Genomic DNA, 20,838 nt, shown 5'->3' on the forward strand with positions numbered 1-20,838 from the left:
TGACAGCCATGTTCTTTCTGCATTTTAAGTTCTTCTTTGTCCTTCTCTGTTGCAGATCATCCAGAATCTGACAGCCAACCAGACAAAGCCATTGGAGCAGCAGACTAATCAGAGCCATGCTCAGACTCCTAACAGTACCAACCCTCTTTTGTTCAATCAGTCCAAACTGGTCAGCCCGACTCTCACTGCAGAGCAGCAGCAGCAGTTACTCCAACAGCAACAGTCCCACCAGGCTGCCCAGCAACAACACCAACAGCTTTCACAGCAACCGCAGCATCCCATGATGCACCTCCAGCAGCAGCATCAGATGATGCAGCTACATCACCAACAACAACAACATCAACAGCAACAGTCACAGGTTGCACAACAACAAGGCTTCCCACAGTTGCCCCAACAGCAGCAACAGTTTCTGCAGCAACAGCAGCAAATGCACCAACAGCAAATGTTTTCACAGCAGCCACAGCAGCCACAGCAGCAGCATGCATTCTCTCAGCAGCAGCTGCGGCCCCAGCAGCTCCTCCGACCTGGTTTACAGCAGCTGCAGCAGCAACAGGCGCTGCAGCAGCAGCTCCAGCAGTTTCAACAGCAGCAACGCATGCAGATGTTGCAGCAACAGCAACAACAACAAAATCAACAGCAGTTGCATCTACAGCAGCAGCAGCAGCAGCATTTCCTCCAGCAGCAGCAACACATGCAGCAGATGCAACAACAGCAGCACCTGCAGAATCAGCAGCAGCAGGCTTTACAGCATCAGAACCAGCAGACCCTGCAGCAGCAGCAGCAGCAGCAGACCACCACAGTGCAGCCTCAGCTCCCACAGCCTCCTCACATCTCCCAGCTGTTTGGACATGAGCTCGGACAAGACAGTGAGTACACCAGAGTTACAGTGGACCGTACTGTTTTATATTCTTCTAACACAGTGGTTCGTATTAACTTTGGAATTTGCACTACATTTGTGGATGAACATAAAGGCTCTGTAGAATTACACACACAACATGTAGGATTAAGGAGTTACTTGTCTTGATGTAGGTCAGTGAAGTGTATTCAGACACACTGCAAAACACTGACTGTATAAAGATGGACAACACATCTCCTCTTCCTCCCACTGCACAAACCTGATCAGAAAAATGAACACAGAAAGATACACTAAAGTGATAAGAACCACCTAAATGATGGAGACCATCTTTGTGAAAAATGTATTTTATGTTTTAGTTTGGCCCATGTCCCATCTGCTCACATGACGGGGGCAAGGTTATGACCATTTAACAAAGTGCATTATTCAAGAATCCAGCAAAAGAGTGACTGATATAGAGGTGTTATTTTGCCTTTCACATCTCATGTCATCAGCTGTGACTTTGGGGATTTTCAGTGGTTCAGCTGGGAAATTGGGTATGCTTGTCATGATAGAAATAGATCATAAGATTGTGATGTTTTTGCAACTTAAGCAATATCTGCTGCTTGTCCTTTCCAAACACAGTCCTCTTTGCCTGTTTGTGGTATAGCTTTCACTGTTTGTAAACTATTACTTGTGTCATGTATAGAGATGCACCGATTGACCGGCCAGAGACCGGTCGGATCGGATATGTGACGCTGACTGGCCAGTCACCAGTCAGGGCCGGTCACGCTGAAAACCGGCTGGTTAGCGTCACATATCCAATTCTGATTCACGATGGTCACGTCATGCGCGCAGCAGACAAACTGACCGTCACGTCAATGCAGCACTGATAACAGCTCTGCTTGAAGCTGGTGTCAGTGACAGATTCCAAGAACAGGATAAAGAGAAGACAGACAGTCTACAATGAGACAGAGCAGCTGACAATGTTACAGAACAGCCGTAAACTATGTAGCTCTTCAGGCTAATGTTAGCCAGCAGCAGACTGCTGTTCACAGAGGGACAGTTAAAATCTCACCTCCTGTTCTGGCTGAAGAATAAACAACCTGTGTTGATGTGTCTCCTCAAACATTTTCTCATCCAGACTCATTTAACTTCTGCTTCTGTTTTTCTCACGGCAAAGTTTTACTGCAAACTGTTGCATCGCGTCCGTCTCTGGTTTGTTTACATCTGCTTCCACAGGAGATCACGTGAAATCGCGTCCCGCAAAATCCATGATCTCGCGGGTTTTCGCGAGTCATCACATTCAGCTGATTCATAATCTTAATGTAAAACCATAATAAGGCCTGGCTGTAACCTGGAGGACTTTGGAGAAAATGTAAATAGCGTTTAATGAATATTTAATAGTCAGTGTCATATTATGAACATCTAATTTAATTTTTACAAGAAAAGTTGCAAAAATGTTTGAATGCTGTCAATTCCAGTTCTTAGAAAGACTGAAAATCGGAATCCGTCAAAATCGGAATCAGCAGGTCAGACCCTTATAAAACCGGAAATTGGAATCGGCTAAGAAAAGTGCAATCGGTGCATCTCTAGTCATGTAACAAATCAAATAGTGCTGTGGGTGGGACATTGACCAAGACTATAGAGTTGTGACCACAGACAGAAGAGAACAGAGAGAAGGTATCAGAGCTACAGTAGTGGATTTTTAGTAGTAGTCCATTTATTTGATCAAAAATGGAATTAAAAAAACTGCAATAATTATCTTTTGTCTCACATATAACTTACAAATAGTGAAACCCAAAAACAAAATAATACAAAGACAAGTAAGATATTTATTTGAGAATTACATTTTTAGTAGTCCATCACAACTGTGATAATTATAAAAGAGCTGAAGTTCAAAGGCAGTAATCATCCAAGCCAATAATTGTTTGAGCCCTAGTGTGAACTGTTCTACTACACTTACCTCATTTTGCAAAAGGTTTTAAGATTTATCTATTATGGAAACCACCGTCTGTCTAGATCCTGTCTAATGACGAGATGTGACCCTATCAGGAAGGATTCTGACACACTATGGCTTTAAAAAAAGATATCTATTTTCGTTGTTGGAATTGATTGAAAACTCAGTTCCAGGTACTTGGTTTTCTTTAAGTTGCAGATTCAGTTGCATAACTTCTTCTCTTTTCTAATTTTCAGTTCCACAGGATGGATTCCTGCTGGGCTGTGTATTTGCTATTGCTGACTACCCAGAACAGATGGCTGACAAACAACTCCTGGCCACATGGAAGAGGGTCAGCCACACACAAAAAATCAAGAAGATAATTGTCTTTATTTAGAGCTGTCTGGAATAAAAGCAGCTGAGTGGTTATATCAATGATGAAACATACTATATTGTAAATATGCGTTGTGAAAAAAAAACAAAGTAGTGCCAAAGTTTAGAGATGGAGACAAAATGGTGAAAGAGGTTGTGAATTAGTTAATGTTTTCTTAACTCTTCCTTCAGGTCATCCAGGCATGTGGAGGTGCTGTTGACCCTACCCTGACAGGCCGTTGCACACACCTGCTGTGTGAGAGTCAAGTCAGCAACATGTATGTGCAGGTAAGGTTGTGTGGTAGCTGAACACTCCGTTAGTAAAGACTCAACAGCTATAAAACATGCAGTGAGTTGGTATCCAAGGCACAAAATTAGCACTGGCTAAATGCTGGTAAAATATTCAGATGACTGGTAGATTTGCTTCACTCACCAGTACTGCTGCAACAATTAATCGAGTATTAAATTAATTGGCAACTATTTGGATACTCAATTAATAGGTTTGATTACATTTTTAAGGAAAAAAAGTCAAAATTCTCTGATTTTAGCTTCTTAAATGTGAATATTTTTTAATTTCTTTACTCGTCTATGACAAACTGATTACTAGGGGTGTAACGATTCACTCATGCATCTGATGCATTGGACTTTAATGTGTAAGATACAAGTGCATTGGTTCAGATGGCCCATGATTCGGAACATGCTTCAGAAACAAAACGATGCAACACTTGCATATTGATACATCTCATTAGGACATGCATATGTTTCATTTTTGGCATCAGTGAAGTGCAGCTGTAAGTTTCCTCCATTTTCTCTCCTCCTGTCTCTGCCTGCACCACTTGTGCTGGAGGCCTGCTGCCTCACTCACACAAAACAAGCGCTCCCCCCTCCCTATCCCACGTCTCCTCTTCATTTGCTCAAAACAGACAGTGATGAAAATTGAAATTGTGAAATGTATGGTATTGCACCACCAAACTTTCATAATGTGCAAGTGTAGAATAAGTTTTGGGGTTTCTAAGAAAGATGAGAAACGCTGCTGCAAATCATTTATGCAAAACATGTCTGACAGCAGAGTACAGAGCCACAGTCTGACCCACAGAGACGTCATGTCACTGTGAGAGCAGGTAACACTTCACTGTTCCTCCACACCAACCAAACCCACAGCACTCTTCATATGAAACACAGCAGCAGATCATTGTACTGCAAAAATACTAAACTATCAGGATGTCTTTTTGGAACTAATAGTACTGTACAAATGTACCATTAATTGAATCAAAATGTAAAATTTGACGTATCATTTAACATGTATCAAAATTCAAATTGAATCAGTCTCATTCAGTGAGATGCACATCCCTACTGATTACCTTTGGGTTATTGGGAAAACAAGACATTTGAGGGCATCATTTTGAGCTTTGGGAAACACTGATCAACATTTTTCGCTATTATCTGACATTTTATAGACAAACAACTATCAATAGAGTGAGAAAGTAATTGTTAGTTCCAGCCCAGCTCACCAGACAAAAAACTGTGAATTTATTGGATGGATGGTAGAATTTGGAACATTCACTCAGGTGGGCAACAAATTTTGCATGCTGTTGGTATCTTTTCCATATCTAGGTATAACTACCTCAAACCCACACAGAAGACAAAGAGGCCACAAATGAAACATGTTGACAGGAGGAGGGAATGACTGAGTATGTGAAAGTTGAATTAATAGCTTTCGGAGAAAGGGGAGTCTTCTGAATAGTATGATGGATGTCAAACTACTCTGCTCCTTGATTTAATTTTAATATAACCAATTCTGATTCCAAAAACATGTAGTTGTTGATAATTTGATGTGTTTTGTCTGCCAGGCACTCAGAGAGGGGAAGCGCTGTGTAACAGCACACTGGCTCAACACTGTGCTGAAGAAGAAGAGGATGGTTCCTCCTCATCGGACGTTACATCTGCCCTTTGCCTTCCCTCCTGGAGCAAAACCTTGCTCTCAGCATGTAGGTCTGACTCTCACAAACAACTGCTACTTTGGTTCACACAGTCCCATTTGTTACCAGCCTCAATTCTGTTGGTGTACTTGAAGAAGGCACTGGCCATAAAAAAACTTAATTTCTGTTAAAATATCAAGGAAATGTGTTGTTTGCTTTGTGTCATTTTTTTGCAAATGCTTTTGTCTTGGAATCTCCATCTTCCCAGCTTTTATAAGCAGGTAAAAGTCTTCATGAGATTGAGATTGAGATCCTCTGTCTTTGTATTTCCAGGAATATCTTGACAGGGAGTTGTACTGGTTTCTGGTCCCTTAACTGGTCCCTCAGTTTCAGAATGATATGTGAAAGGAACTGCACTGTTTGTCGATCTTACACCATCTGATCAGCTTCTCTTGTTAAGAAGAATCCAGGATACCTAAACTCCTTCATTTGAGGCAGTAGTGGGAGCCAGTGCTAGCATCCTGCTACATAATGTGTTGCAAACCTGTCACATCAGTGTTTGCCAGATCTTCTAGGCTGATGAAGCCAGCAGAACTACATCACTAACAAAAAGCAGAAGTGCGGCCCTAATGTCACCAAACTTAACAAAGTCCCACACTTTGAGATGTTTCAGGCATCTCTCTTTCATCTCTGTACTCAATCTTTTTCTGTTTCTGTCTTTCCCCACAGATTATATCAGTGACAGGTTTTGTGGATGCTGACAGGGATGACCTGAAGTTGATGGCCTACCTGGCTGGTGCCAGATATACCGGATATCTGTGTCGTAGTAACACTGTCCTCATCTGCAAAGAGTAAGACTCTCATCCACAACGACATTTTGCAGAATGACCTACCTGTTGTTAGGATCACAGTCAGATTTAAGTACAACAGATAGATTCCAAAAACGTGAATAAAAACAGAATGCAGTGATTTACAGATCTTTTTTGACCTGTATTCAATTTAATACTGTATAAGGACAATTAGTTTTCAAACTAATAAACCTAATTGTTTTTTGTAAATATAGGCTCATTCTGATTTTGATGCCTGCAACAAAAAAGTTGGGACAGTAGCATGTTTACCACTGTGATACATCACCTTTTCTTAAAGCAACACTCAGTCAGCGTTTTGGCACTGAGGACACTAATCGTTGAAGTTTTGAAAGTGAAATTCTTTGCCAATCTTGCAGGATATACAGTTCAGTTGCTCAGCAGTCTAGGATCTCCCTTTCTATATTTTGTGCTTCATAATGCACCACACATCTTCAGTGGGAGTCTAGTACCAGCACTCTTTTACTATGAAGCCACGCTGTTGCAACACATTCAAAATGTGTCTTTGCATTGTCTCGCTGAAATATGCAGGGAGGTCTCTGAAGAATATGTCTAGATGGCACTATGTGTTGCTCCAAAACCTGTATGTACCTTTCAGCATTAATGGTGCCTTTACAGATAACCATGATTTCCAAAACACCTTGACATGTGAATTCATCAGACCACAGCAGTTTTCCACTTTGCGTCAGTCCATCTCAGATGAGCTCAGACCCAGAGAGGGCAGTGCCGTTTCTGCATGTTGTTTATGTCTTTCTCTTTGTGTCTTAACTTGCATTTGTAGATGCATCAATGAACTGTGTTCAATGACAACAGTCCCTGAACCCATATATTAATTTTCTTTATATAGTCATGTCAGTTTTTAATGCAGCGCTGCCTGAGGAAGCAAAGATCATGGGCATTAATTATTGGTTTCTGACCTCGCCCCCTATGTGCAGAGATTTTACCAGATTCTCTGAATCTTTCAATGATATTAAACACATGATGGTGCAGTGGTTAGCACTTTCACCTCACAGCAAGAAAGTTGTGTGTTAGAATCCATGTTTGGACACAACCCCTCTGTGTGAATTTTGCACATTCTTACCTGTGGAATGTTCAAAACTGTGATATTTTAAGCATTTAAGCAACTTTCACAGTCTTATTGTCCATGTTTCAATTTAATGCAATCTGTTGCTGGTATTGAATTCAGAATGAGTGTATAAAAAATATTAAGTTCATCAGTTTGAATATTCAATATCTTGTTTTTGTACTGTATTCAATATAAGTCATAAAGGATTTGCAAATCATTGCATCATATTTTTATTTTCATTTTACACAGCTTAACATAGGGTTGGGCAATATAATGATATTATATTGTATTGTGATATGATGCTAGATTGTGGATATCGTTATATTGTGATATGTCAGAAGTGTTGTCTTTTCCTCGTTTTAAAGGCTGCATTACAGTTAAGTGATGTCATTTTGTGAAAGCACCAATAATCATCCCTGTAATATTCTTGCAATATAATACAACAAACTTATTTTAACCCCTTAGCCACTTCCACCCTTTGGAGTACACAACATATCAGTCACAACTTACACCTAATGATATGTATGTATGATTAAGTGAGGCCTTGCTGTAGAACCTTAAAGAACAGTATGAAATCTGTGTTTTGTATCAGATAGTAGGATTTACACCATCAGTTCTAGATGTTTTCTGCCATCCAGTCGTATTGGTGTGTGCAGGATCAGGTGAAGTGTTGGTGATATGATTGTCTTGTTCACCCCCCTTCAGACCCAGTGGGCTTAAGTATGAAAAAGCCAAGGAGTGGAAGATCCCATGTGTGAATGCCCAGTGGCTGTGTGATATACTACTGGGCAACTTTGAAGCACTGCGACAGATTCAGCACAGCAGATACTCCATATACACACACCCTGAACCACTCGTGCCTAACCCACAGCTGGTCCAGAACCTGCTGGGTATGTACAGTTGTTTATACCATGATCAAAACAGCCGGTTCTTTTGGGTTTTATGATATTGAGTTTATATTGGTACATCTGACAATAGTGATAGATGAAGAAAGAAAGCAAATATCAAACAAGAAACCTGGCATGGAGGCAGAATGTTTTTTTTTATTACTGCACAGTTTTATGTGGATTATCTCACTAAATGTATGAGCTGTCCTGCATTGACTTGTGTTTTTCTCTGCAGCTGCTTGGAGAACTCCGATCAAAATATCACCTGAATCTTTAGCGGTGAGTTTGTTGATGTGCTTTTTCATGACATGAATGCCACAGTGTGGCTTACACATGTCTTCTATTTGACGTGTCCAGAAACAGCTCAGTCATCAGTCCACTCTTCTGTTTTTTATTGTACTGAGAACCAAAAGCAGCCTAACATTGCTCCATCTGAAAGATGGAGATTGACTATCCTGACACATACAGGGCCCTATTTAGATCATCTATAGCACATGGTCTAAAAGTGTGTTTAGGGTGTGTCCAATTCCATTTTGAGGTTGTATTAAGTCTCTTAATTAATCGTTTGTGTATTTTGGGCCTATCATGAATTAAACAATTTGAATGTCGTCTCCCATTCCCTTAAGAGCCAGGTGCGCCTACCTCTGTCACAATGCTATTTAAATGACGGATTGGGCACGTAGGAGATGCAAATGGGGATGCTTAAATGAACCACCTGTAGTGATGCCAGCACTGGGATTATTCCATAGTTCAGACGGGCCATATCTCATTTTAAGACTGACACACCCATATTCACCAGTACATTGGCTATCTGCACAACATGGGTGCTGGGAATGAAAATGTCAACTGCGTTGGTCGGAGATGCAAATGGGGATATATATATATATATATATATATATATATATATATATATATATATATATGTGTATATATATATATATATACGTATATATATATATATGTATATATATATATATATATATATATGTACATATATGTACATACATATATATATATATATATATATATATATATATATATATATATATATATATATATATATATATATATGTATATATATATATATGTATATGTATATATATACGTATATATATATATATGTATATGTATATATATACATATATATATATATATATATGTATGTACACACAACACACACAACAGAAACAGATTTTGAAAGTGTTTCTGAAGTTTGAACAGCGCAAAATTACACACAATATATCCAACCAGCTCTCTCAGAAGCACCCATACCTTTTTCTCTCCAGGTCAGGCAGGTCTGGTGCAGTCAGATATGAAAGTAGATTACACGCTCTGACCTTTAAAAAATGGAATCGTGATTCATTTTTCATTTCATGCCATTATATTTGTCACGCATTTTTAACTGTCTAATGATGCATCGTTACATCCCTAATTTCCACTAATCCTAGAATATTAAAAAAAGACAAATCCCACCATGGTTGTCCGTAACGTATAGTATTTGGATATGAAAACTCCTCACTGAGATTAGAATTAATTTTTAATGCTTTATAATGTCTCATCTAACCTAAACTTTGTACCAGCAGTACAGTGTGGAAGAGACCAAACACAAAGTAAATGATTGATGCTGCACTACTTGACTTTAACACATGTGCTTGTGTTGGCTCATCTGTTTGTGTGGTGTTTAGAGTCTCCAGCTCCTCCAGAAGCAGAAGATGACTGACTCCACCAGCCAGCCTGCAAACAAGAAGGCCAGGTCAGTACAACAGGGCCATGTACTACCAAGCTGGATTTAGAGTTAGTGAGGTAACTTCAAGATTAACCCTGGGTTTTCAGGGGCTTCAATGATGGTTTACTTCTTACTGGGGTATGTCACCATGGAAACTTATGCTGAACACCTCACCTACTCTGGAGCAGATTATGTTCAAGAGATAAGCGTATAAAATTACCACCTACTGAACAATCAGTTGTCTTGGCAAATTTATGAAATGGAGTTGGACATGACCATTAATATCAGAAGATCCCAGAGAGGAGGAAGAGGGAAGAGGAAGGAAGAGAAAGTCATTGTAGGATGATATCAGTATATGAGGTGTGTGTGTGTGTGTGTATGTGTACGTGTACGTGTGCGCGTGCACACACACACACACACACACACACACACACACACACACACATATATATGTGCACATACATAGGAGAGGGAAGGGAGAGGAGGGACAGGAGTTAGTGCTGATCGAGCTGCAGCTCCACCTGAAACCAGGTAACAGTGGAGAAAAAAAAAACTGACCCACAGCAGAGAGAGAGAGGGAGAAACTGTGAATATGGACAGATGTGTCAATTTGATAGAAAAACTTTTTATGATCATGAATCATAAGGTTACTGTAAACTTCCGTGGTGTGTGATTTTTTTTTTTACTCCAAGTCTAATTTGTGTACTTTTAAATACGTAATTACTTCATGATGATTGATTATAACAGTTAGGGAGGAGAGACGAGCTGCAGAGAGGAGGGAGGACAGCGTGTGTGTGAAGTGCCGACCGATTAAAAAAACTTTATTGATGATGAATCCTGATGTTACTGTACAGTTCTGTGGTTTAAACACTCCAGATTAAAATATCTGTCTCAGTGAATGTATATATTTTTTAAATGTATTATTTTTTAAGTGTTCAAAATGTAATAAAAAAAATTAAAATGCACTAACCAAATTGTCCAGAAACCCCCAAAGGCACTGCATTTGGCATATGCTCCAGTAATAAGATGACAAACAGAAGTCCATCAGGCACATACTAACCTGCTCAATTTAACATTAAGACCGAAACACACTTAAAGCGTCAATAGAAAAGTCAATTGAAGCTTCTATGTGTTTATGTTAGTGATGCATTAACTTTGACAGCCCTAATATATATTGGTATATTTGTATACTGATATATATGTACATTTGTATAGTTTGTCATATTTGTCTAATGTTATAGTTTGCTCTTAGTTTGTAAGATATGACACTCTGCTGCCAGTAAATTTGTCCATGTCGTGATTATGCTGAAAACCCCACCCCTTTTATGTAAACATGCTCATAACTAGATTTGGAAACCCTTCACCTACTGAATTGATAAGTGCTGTCTTGGTTTCATGAAGCCAGACAACAGAAAGATATCCCAGGTATGTTGAACTTGCTTTGTTGTACAGGCTCTTTGTCAGCATTGCTGTCCAGATTACCACATAATGATGATATTGTGTGTAAAAGTACAATTCTGTGTGTGCAGGTTGGAGGAGATGCAGTCCCCCAGTAAGAAGCTTCCTCCAGAGTCCACTCCTCGAGTCATGTTCACAGGCTTTGAGCCCACACAAGTACAGCAGTTCACAAAGGTAAAGTCAGACTCCATTTAACTATTTCATTTAAACGTGATAGTGACCAACCATCAGACAGAATGTTGATGTTACACTCTCATTCATGTAAACAAGTGCTTTTTTATGTGTTTACAAGCTTTCTGTTTCTAAAATCTCAACACAAGCTTCTCCATTGTGTCCTGCTGCATTGATGTCATGTCGTCATCTCATCCTCCCCCGCAGAGGTTACATGCTTTAGGTGGTGAAGTAGCAGACAGCATTCAGAAAGTAACTCACCTGGTGGCCAGTAAGGTGACTCGCACTGTCAAGTTCCTCACTGCCATGTCTGTGGTCAAACACATCATCAGTCCAGAGTGGCTGGAGGAGAGCTGGAGGAGCCAGAAATTTGTGGGTATGTGTGTGTTCATCTGATTTATATCAGGCCTGAATCTGCAAGAAATTTTATCTACAAAAATAATGAAAGTTTGCTTTCAGTTTCTTCCTCTTCCTATTTCCCTTCCGTTTTGTTGACTAAAATTATAAAGTAGAAATTCAAAATTTAATAATAATAATAATAATAATAATTTAATTGACCTTTGCCCTAGGGCTTTTTCCTCATTGTGTGCGTGTGTGTTGCAGATGAACAGAGCTACACTCTGAGGGATGCAGAGGCAGAGGTGTTGTTTGGATTCAGTCTGGAGGAGTCATTAAAGAGAGCCAACAGTGCACCACTCTTCAAGGTAAAACAGGCTTCATCCCCACAACCTGATGAACCTGATTAAAGAAGGATTCAGACAGGAACATACTGTATTTTTTATGAAAGTCATTCTTATAGACTACTGGTTTAGATACTGGAAAGACCTTACACAGTGGTGAAAATTAGTCAACATGGATTTGTTCTGATTAATGTATTTTGTCTCTGTCCTTTGCTGTCTGTCTCTCTGCCTCTGTGTCTCTGGCATGTAATGGGTGTTGTAGGGGAAGTACTTCTACCTCACCCCAGGGATCTGCCCCAGCCTCAGCACCATGAAGTCCATCCTGGAAAGTGCTGGAGGAAAGCTTCTGGCCAAACAGCCCTCCTACAGAAAGATCATGGAGCATAAACAGAACAAGGTGCTTGAACATGAATGCACCTGTCCATTGTTGAGTTTTTATATGCAACAAAATCAGGTTGATATCATAACTTTTGGTTTGTAAGTCCATAGTATATATTTTTATCCAAAGTCAGTACAACAGTAGATGGTAGGTGATGCAGTTAAGTTATTATGTGTCGGCACGAGCTGTGTCTGACAGGAGCTCTATCCTCTCATTAGCTGCAGTCGGTGAGACATCACTGCAGCCCACTTTGAGGTGGGTTGGGCTCACTTTAGTCCCACTCCAGAGAAAGTCCATCACAGGTGCAACTCAGAACATCTTGGCTTAATAGAAGTGGTGATGGGAATGCAAATTAATGCGGCATGGCCAAAAGTGACGATGGGAAAGCCCCATTTGACAGAAGCTGGTTAGCACTGACTAGCTGACTGTATGGCTGTTTCTGCTACACTCTGGTTAGTGTCACCTTACCTCTCCTCTTACACACTAAGAAGTCATGAGGCCGTGCCTCCAGTGGCCTCCTATAACCCCCCGTAACTTAAAAAAAAAAACATACCTGGCAAGCATTAATAAATAAAGATGAAGAAACAGCAGGCTAACATACCTATATCATTTGACTAAAGTTGGGCTTTATTTTTATGTATTGTAAATTCATGTTGGTCCTTTGTTGCAGAACCTTCCAGAGATTATCTTAATTTCCTGTGACAATGACCTCCACCTCTGTAGAGAATACTTCTTGAAAAACATTGGTAAGACACACACACACACACACACACACACACCACAGCCTTGCTCTTGTTTAAGTGCTGAATATTGTAAACTTTTAGAAAGTGATTATATTTATAGTTAATAGTAGAGATGTCCTGAGCTGATTGTAATGAGGGACAGGGCAGATCTGGGCACATTTTAAAAGGTCAATATTGCTAAAATAAAGCCAATCAAAATCTGATCCTTTCTTTTGCTGAGCTCTCTGTGATTCTCTGCTGTACTTACTGTGTGTTTTTTTTTTTTTACCCATTATTAAATGACTTGGACACTGGAGGCCAAAAAACTTGGGGACATCCATAGTTGAAAGTGACGTAATATTGACCATCTGTACATATACACATTCTCAGTATTATGTCACTAGTTATTTACTTTTCATCTCTGTTGAAAGTGCCATGAGTAATTTTCTTAAGTTGTGTTACCTACCAAAACTCATTGTGCTTATCTTTGAGGTCCAACAAACATATTGAATCTATTTTGTTTCTCAAAACATTTCTGGAGCCATTTTTAAAAATGGTTGTTAAATGTCATGTTAACTAGCTGGCACCTTCTAACTCTCAGTCATGGTTGGCCAATTGCAACATTTCTTGGTGTGTTACTGCTGCCACCTGTCCATCGGTGTATTGTATGCACCTCCTTGTGCTTCTCAACAGTACAAACACAAGACATGGCTCCAGTGGATAAAAACTCCACAGGGTACCTTTAAGTAAACAAGGCAAGGAACCAATGAACCATGATGTTCCATTAGAACTGGTGCTTTGCTGTTTGCGTCAGTGATTCACCAATGTTGTCTGTCTTTGTTGTCCAGATGTCCACAATGCTGAGTTCATCTTGACAGGAGTCCTCACCCAGAAGCTCAACTACGACTCATATCCTTTACAGCCAGTCATTTCTGCCATTTCCCATAATTCCCTTTCTTAAAAGTGTACATAATGTTTTGGCTTAATTGACCATCATGCTGCAGCCTCTCTGCTGCTCTCTGTGTCCACACAGCTCTTCCACACACACACAAACTGAACAAGACCCATCAGTTATTTGAAAGCTGAGCTGTACAGAACCGACAAATTTCAAAATTGACGCAGCTGGGAGACACAGACACAATCACCATCAGGTTTTCTTCCTCTCTTGCTGATTGAAATAACGTGTGGATTAGCCAGCTGTGTCAAAATCTGCCTCTGTCATGGTAAAGGATGACAAGCACAACTTGCTTAGCTTTGCAATTTTGTTACATCAAGCATATGAAAGATAACTTCCACTGTTTGACTATTTGAACTATAATAATGAATGCTTGTTCTTTGCTGGCTGCTAATATTAGATTTGCTTATTTCTTATTTATTATTTGTGGTCTTCTTGATTAGTGTAACCTACACTCTCTGACCATACATCTCGTGAGCAGGGGTACTTACTTATGCAGGTCCTTTGGCACCACCTTGTGGCCACAGATGCACTTTGGCGTTTGCTTGTTACAACACACACACACACACACACACACACACACACACACACACACACACACACACACACACACAGAGCACATCATGATCAGGTCTATCCAATCACAGCCAGATTTTCTCAGATCCACACACAAACAGAAATAGAACAGGAACCGTCCTGGATGTATTTGTCTGTATAAAATGTGGATTCAAACCCATACAGGTCCAGGATCAGGTTCTAGGGTTTGCATGGACACACACCAAAGCCAGTGAATAGTAGAGCAGAGACACTGCAGTAAAGACCGTGCAGTCGACCAAGTAAAAACATAGATTAGGCCATTCCGATGACAGCTATGCTTGTTACTGTAGAGTAAGTGCAATAAAGTAAAATCAATCATTGCATTTTTCATACAAACAGAATGCAACACAAAGTGCTTCCCACAATGAAAACAGTATGCCCCCACATACACACACATAAAGCAAAGACTTTGTAATGGTAAAGACTAAAATAAGAACAGCACTCATTGAAAACAGTAACTGAGGAAATGCTATGATAAGTGGGGAAACACCAGAGGCAGGATAAAAACTCAAAATAGAAAACAATTTAAAATCAATTGATAAAAAAGGAAATAATAAGTTAAAATAAAATAAATAAGTTATAAAACAGAAAAATATGCTAGCTAGAAAAACAGGCTAATAAAAATAAATACATAATAATAATTGAATTGTTACAAACTGAACTGAATGAAGTCTGACTGTTCAGCTTAGTTTGCCACGACTCTTTAAGATATGGTACATTCTTGTAAACTGCAAGCTGAACAAAGCAGGTCCTCCTCTCTCTACCAGTGGTACCTGCAGGCAGTGATTCACATCAGCACACACTTTACACAGTATTTTATCATCACAAATATGATTTATATTTACTGACATTTTAGATTTGTTTCCAGACATATATTATTGATTTTATTTAGTGACTATAGTTACTGTTGAAACAGCATTTAGTTACATTCAAAATATTCAGTTCTAATCCAGTTTCGAATGTGTTCTTGTAATATTTTTTAAAGAGCAATTATTTAGTAATGAAAATAACAAATAAGTGCTGTTTTTTAGGTGGAAGTGAAATTCACAATATGAGTGGGTTAAGGCTCTTTCAGACAATATGAATAAGAATATATGTGGTGTTAAAAAGCTTTAAAAAAGTCTTAAATTTAGCTTGGTGAACCTTGGAGGTACCCTGATGTATTTACACTCAAAAATATAAATGCAACACTTTTGTTTTTGCCTCCATTTTTCATGAGTTGAAGTAAAAACCATCTAAGCCCTCCTCAAAGTACACAAAAGTTTTGTGTCCCACAAATTTTGTTCACAAATTTCTTTAAATCTTAGTGAGCACTTCTCTGCCAAGATAATTCATCCACCTGACAGTTGTGGCATATAGAGATGCTCATTAAACAGCAGGACTTTTTGCTGGTGTGTGTTGGACTGGTCTCAAAATGGCCAAAATGTGCAGTTTGAACTTGAAAAAAGATATTTATTAGGTACTGGTTCATATAGGGCTACAGGTTCCACATTTTTTCACAGGAGGGAGAAGACAAGACCCCTTCTATCAGGGAACAAAAGGGGACTGGAGCACACTGATTAATTCACAGCCTTTGATTGCACAAACAGACAAATGTTTCAGCACTACTGTGTCTTCATTAGACTTCATCAGTTTGATGTCGCCAAGCTGACGAGCACCTGATTCAGTGGCATTTTGCTGAAAAATGCACTGGAACCCCATGTCTTGTGGCCTGCTCTACTCTGCACCTGAGTGGCTAGTAGTTGTTGCCTTCGTTGGTTGGGTTGTTTCTTTCTTGAACATCTCTACATGCCAAACCTGTCGGGTGGATGGATTACCTAGCTAAAGGAGTGTTTACTAACACAGATTTGAACAAAATTTGAGAGAAATACATGGTTTGTGAGCATAGAAGGCTTGTATTTGTTACTTCAATTTGTGGAAACAATAGGAGAAAAAACAAGTATTCCATTTACGTTTTAAATTAACATTATTGCTGACCACTTCAGCAGTTATGTGAATTTGATGACCGTTTTCATTTCACTAGAGGACTAAAATCAACTTTATACACACTGCATTATTCAATCCAAGTGAGTGTATTTCTTTTGTTCTGACAGTCTTGTTGAGTTTGAGAGGTAAAATAAAAACAGTTTTAGATCAGCTATGTGACTTCTATACAAACATTAACAGCAACAACAACAAAAGACATGATGTCCATTGATATGATCACTTAAACCAGGGGTGTCAAATTCAATCACAGAAGGGGCCAAAATTTAAAACACAGTCTAAGACACAGGCCAAACAGGATTAAGATTTAATGAACAGTCTAAAACTGACTGTTTTATTCAGAAATATGAATTTGAACAGCCAGACTGCAACAACTTTTTCCTCAATAAAATAAATAAGATTTAAAATGTTTTTTTTCAACAATAACAAAGGAAAACAAGAATATTTCAGCTCAGAATATTTCAGCTCACATATCCAGGTGGGGGTTACATTTGAAAATGCTTGCTTTTTGTCTGCACATAAGATATCGCACACTTTAATCATGCAAACCCTCAATGGCACTGCATTTGGCATAAAAATATGCTCATATAATAATATTACAAACCCATCAGCCCATCAGGTACAGATGAACATATTGACCTGCTCAATTTAACATTAAGGCCAAAACGCACTGAGAACTTCAATAGAAAAGTCAACTGTAGCTTCTCTGGTGCACTGCAGGCTTCAGATTTAAAATGTAACACCACAGAACCAGCAGTATTTTAGGAAAAGGTAAACTGCACACTGACACACACTGAGGAGATGAAGAGGAGAGACAGAGTCTGCACTCTTCATCATCACTTACAATAATGCAGCAATTAAGTATTTAAAGGTACACAAATCAGACTTGGAGTAAAAAAATTGCGCACCACATAAGTATACATTAATATTATGAGTCATGATCATAAAAAGTTTTTTATATCAAGTTGACACAGTCAGTTGCCTAAACAGACAAACCTGTTTACATTGTCGTTTGACAGAAACCCGCGTCTTCGTGACTCCAAGCTGATTTATTTCTCGAGTTGCACGGCAGCTGTCACAGTGCACTGTGGGACTTGTAGTATGAGTGGTGGGAGTGCTATTTACCGACGGGCCATTCATAATAGACACATGAAATTATCTCGCGGTCCATATATAATTGAATCGCGGGCCAGATGTGGCTCGCGGGCCTTGAGTTTAACACATATGACTTAAATCAATACCAGTAAGTGAGGGGGATAGGAACTTCACATTCACCAATCTAATAAACTTCATTCCTTAGAAAACATTTCTGAGGAATGTTCGATATATTGGCCTGTGTCCACTTTAATAGCAGTTCCCAACTTAAACTTAAATCCTGTTTTTATGTAGGTGTATGTTGTCAATATTTGACAACTTCAGACTCATTTTGGAGGAAATTGTCTACACCTGTTGAACCCATATGTACATGGATGTTTTGAACACAGCACTGGTGCTGCAGAGACTGAAAAATATTAAGCACAAGCCTTAAAATTCTAGGTTGTGTATAACGCCTGTTACTTTACAGTTGTTCGTTTCATCACTTTAACAGGCATGTGACCAGTGCTTGAAAATTAAGGAAGTCATGTTGTTCCAGGGACAACAAAATAGCATGCGATAAAAAGGTTCTGAGTCTGGGGCAGTTCTGGAACAGTAAAGAAATTTGTCATTACATTAAATTATTATATTGCATGCATATCGTTTCTGTTAGGTGTTTAATTTCAACCAATGTCAGTTGGCACAGACAGAAGTTCTGCACTACAAACTGTCATGGTGTTTAAGATAAAATAAAGTATTTACTATATTTACATAGTCAGTTTCTATTGGTGTGTAGCCAGGGAATCATAAACAGGTTTGCATTGGCCCTGCAGTTATTGCTGCAATTAATTGATGAAACAGAAATAAGCAAGAAACAGTAACTCAAGCAATGTCTAAAGGACTAATGAAAAGTGATTATCGTCAACACCTGGGGTGATTTCAGTGTTTCATTCTGATACTCAGAAGTGCAGGGAACAACTAGCATACAGCAAACAAACTGAACTTATCAAACTGTATTTATTGTGAAGAATGAAAAATGACTTCATTTTTAAGTTTGGGACAGTTGAAAGTAGAATTTTGGACAGTTGCGGGGAAAAAGGTTTATTCTGGGCCACACACCTGACTGGAAAGGTCTTTATTTACCCATAATGGTGAATTGCAGGAACATAACACCTCTTCCAATGCAAAATGTCCTTATATTATGTTTCAAATGAGCAGTACAAAACCAATCTCAGTACTATTGATCATACAATAAAAATCTGAAATTCACCCAAAAAACACAGCTTATGGTTTGGATTATTTCTGTTTTCACAACAGCAGGAGAATTCACAAACAGATATTGGAAGAGGATAGGGAGAGGGGATTGTTCACTAGTCAGTCAATTGGTGCCGTCCTCTATGACTGATTTTAAAAAAAAAATTGAAATAGAGGAAATAATAAAATGTTGACTCACTCAAGTTAAGTCTATCTGTGGGAAGTACAGATTGATTCACCTCACACACAAACAAACAGCCCCGCCCATCAGTGAGAGGAGACTAAATATCATAGGTCAGCGTCACATCTCAACGTGTTGAGTAAAGACATTACTGGTGTGTGTTGATATTCAGACTGCATTTGTTGTATTGATTCTGTGACAGCAGTGTCATTTGTTCTGGGCAAAATTCTGTTTCCTTGACAGTCACACATATAAGTTCACTTGATGGTGAGGCAAAGATGAGGAGGAGGAAGATGAACAGATGAGGAAGCCACCTGTGTACAGTCCAGCCACACTGATTTTTCTATGTTTTTATTTCTGTGCATAGATCTCCAGTCATTTTGTAGCTTTTTGTTACCTGTTTGAGAATAAATAAATGGATGTTATTTTTGTGAAATGAATGTTTAAATTATGGAGGATTTTAACCTTTTTCCTGTTCAAATAGAATGTGTAAAGGCTCCAGCTCGTACACGCTTTTTGGAATAAAACTACATTTGTTTGTGAAAAAATGTCTGGCTTTGCTTGACATCTGACCAAGTTAAAAACAATGTCTCCAGTATATTTTATTTTAAGAACAGCTAATGGCTTCAGCCTGTAAAATAAAGCCGCAAATCAGAAACTTCAAGTAATTAAATAAAATGTGCAATAATTGACGATGAATACAAGTTTTGGGAATCAATAACAGATTTGTTCACAGGTCAAATGATCAAGAAATGGACACATTTCAGAACAAAAGCTGTCCTCTGTCTCCACTAGTTCTCACATTTGAGGTTTTGAAAGCTTTCTTGAAGGTATTCCTCCCAGGTTTAAGCAGTTAATTCCTGATAGATTTGATTTAATTAACTGGTAATGAGGGTCTGGGGTAGTTACTGGTGAAGTTCTAATTGCTGCCTGTCAGACTGATAGCCTGGGGTCATGTGTGGGTGGGGGTGCTGGGCGGGAGCGGGATGTGCAGCGTTGCCTGTGGTGCTGCCCTCAAAACTGCAGCAGACTGAATTAGACACAGCCTGAGCCAAGGTCATGTGCTATATATTCCGTGTGTGTGCTGCCAGCGCTCCTCAGTGTGTGTTTACACGAACATGAGATGTGACATTCTCTCTGTTAGTTGGAACATTTCACAACAGAAACTCAAATCTTTTGACTAAGGTTGACAGACAAAAGAAGTAGTGGCTTCAGTCCCCGTTACTTCCTTCAAAATAACCTTTCAGGAATCCCATTGTACTACAGTGAGCTTTGATTTCATTAGCTCCTGGGAGGATCTCGATTTTCAAACTGTGTTGGCGCGTGAGCTCCCTCTAGTGGTACACGAAGGAATGTCAGAAATATTGTTTGCAAATGAAATTAAGTAATTTAAAAACAATGAATACAACAAGGTTACTTAAATGTTTCAATATCAACCTGTTATGCAGTCATGATTATGCACGTACAGTATATATGTGTCATCTATCTGCTAGTTACAAGCTAAACTGTGATGGCAAGATAAGAAGCAGAGGTGAAATAAAGAGAATGAAACTGAATGCTTCAAAAGCACAATCATGGCTCCAAGCGGGAGGAGTGCAGCTCTGGAGAAGAACATTTTGCAGCAGCCGTGTTGAAAATGAAGTGGACGGCAGTGAACCAAGCAGGAGAGCTGCTTAAAACGATAGTTCACCCAAAAATGAAATTTCATGCAATATCTACTCACCCCTGTGCTGATGTGAGGATGGGTGAAGATCTCCAGTTCACAAAACACTCCCAG

At 39.1% G+C, this 20,838-nt stretch overlaps 1 protein-coding gene across 1 annotated transcript in view; it reads left to right on the forward strand.

Moving 5' to 3' along the window:
- Positions 1–19,609, forward strand: part of paxip1 (PAX interacting (with transcription-activation domain) protein 1) — a 30,774-nt gene extending 11,165 nt beyond the window's left edge. The window contains exons 9-23 of the mRNA XM_084732703.1: positions 56–866; positions 3,029–3,123; positions 3,336–3,431; positions 4,994–5,131; positions 5,792–5,913; positions 7,700–7,884; positions 8,117–8,160; positions 9,567–9,634; positions 11,137–11,239; positions 11,444–11,612; positions 11,840–11,940; positions 12,179–12,313; positions 12,966–13,041; positions 13,866–13,925; positions 19,310–19,609. Coding sequence (XP_084588829.1) covers positions 56–866; positions 3,029–3,123; positions 3,336–3,431; positions 4,994–5,131; positions 5,792–5,913; positions 7,700–7,884; positions 8,117–8,160; positions 9,567–9,634; positions 11,137–11,239; positions 11,444–11,612; positions 11,840–11,940; positions 12,179–12,313; positions 12,966–13,041; positions 13,866–13,925; positions 19,310–19,326 — 2,220 coding nt within the window. The 3' untranslated portion in view covers positions 19,327–19,609. The remainder of the gene's footprint in view (positions 1–55; positions 867–3,028; positions 3,124–3,335; positions 3,432–4,993; positions 5,132–5,791; positions 5,914–7,699; positions 7,885–8,116; positions 8,161–9,566; positions 9,635–11,136; positions 11,240–11,443; positions 11,613–11,839; positions 11,941–12,178; positions 12,314–12,965; positions 13,042–13,865; positions 13,926–19,309) is intronic.
- The last annotated feature ends 1,229 nt before the right edge of the window (positions 19,610–20,838 follow it).

Source organism: Lutjanus erythropterus, chromosome 12, assembly GCF_056507025.1.
Source record: "Lutjanus erythropterus isolate fLutEry1 chromosome 12, fLutEry1.hap2, whole genome shotgun sequence".
Taxonomy (NCBI): Eukaryota; Metazoa; Chordata; class Actinopteri; order Lutjaniformes; family Lutjanidae; genus Lutjanus; species Lutjanus erythropterus.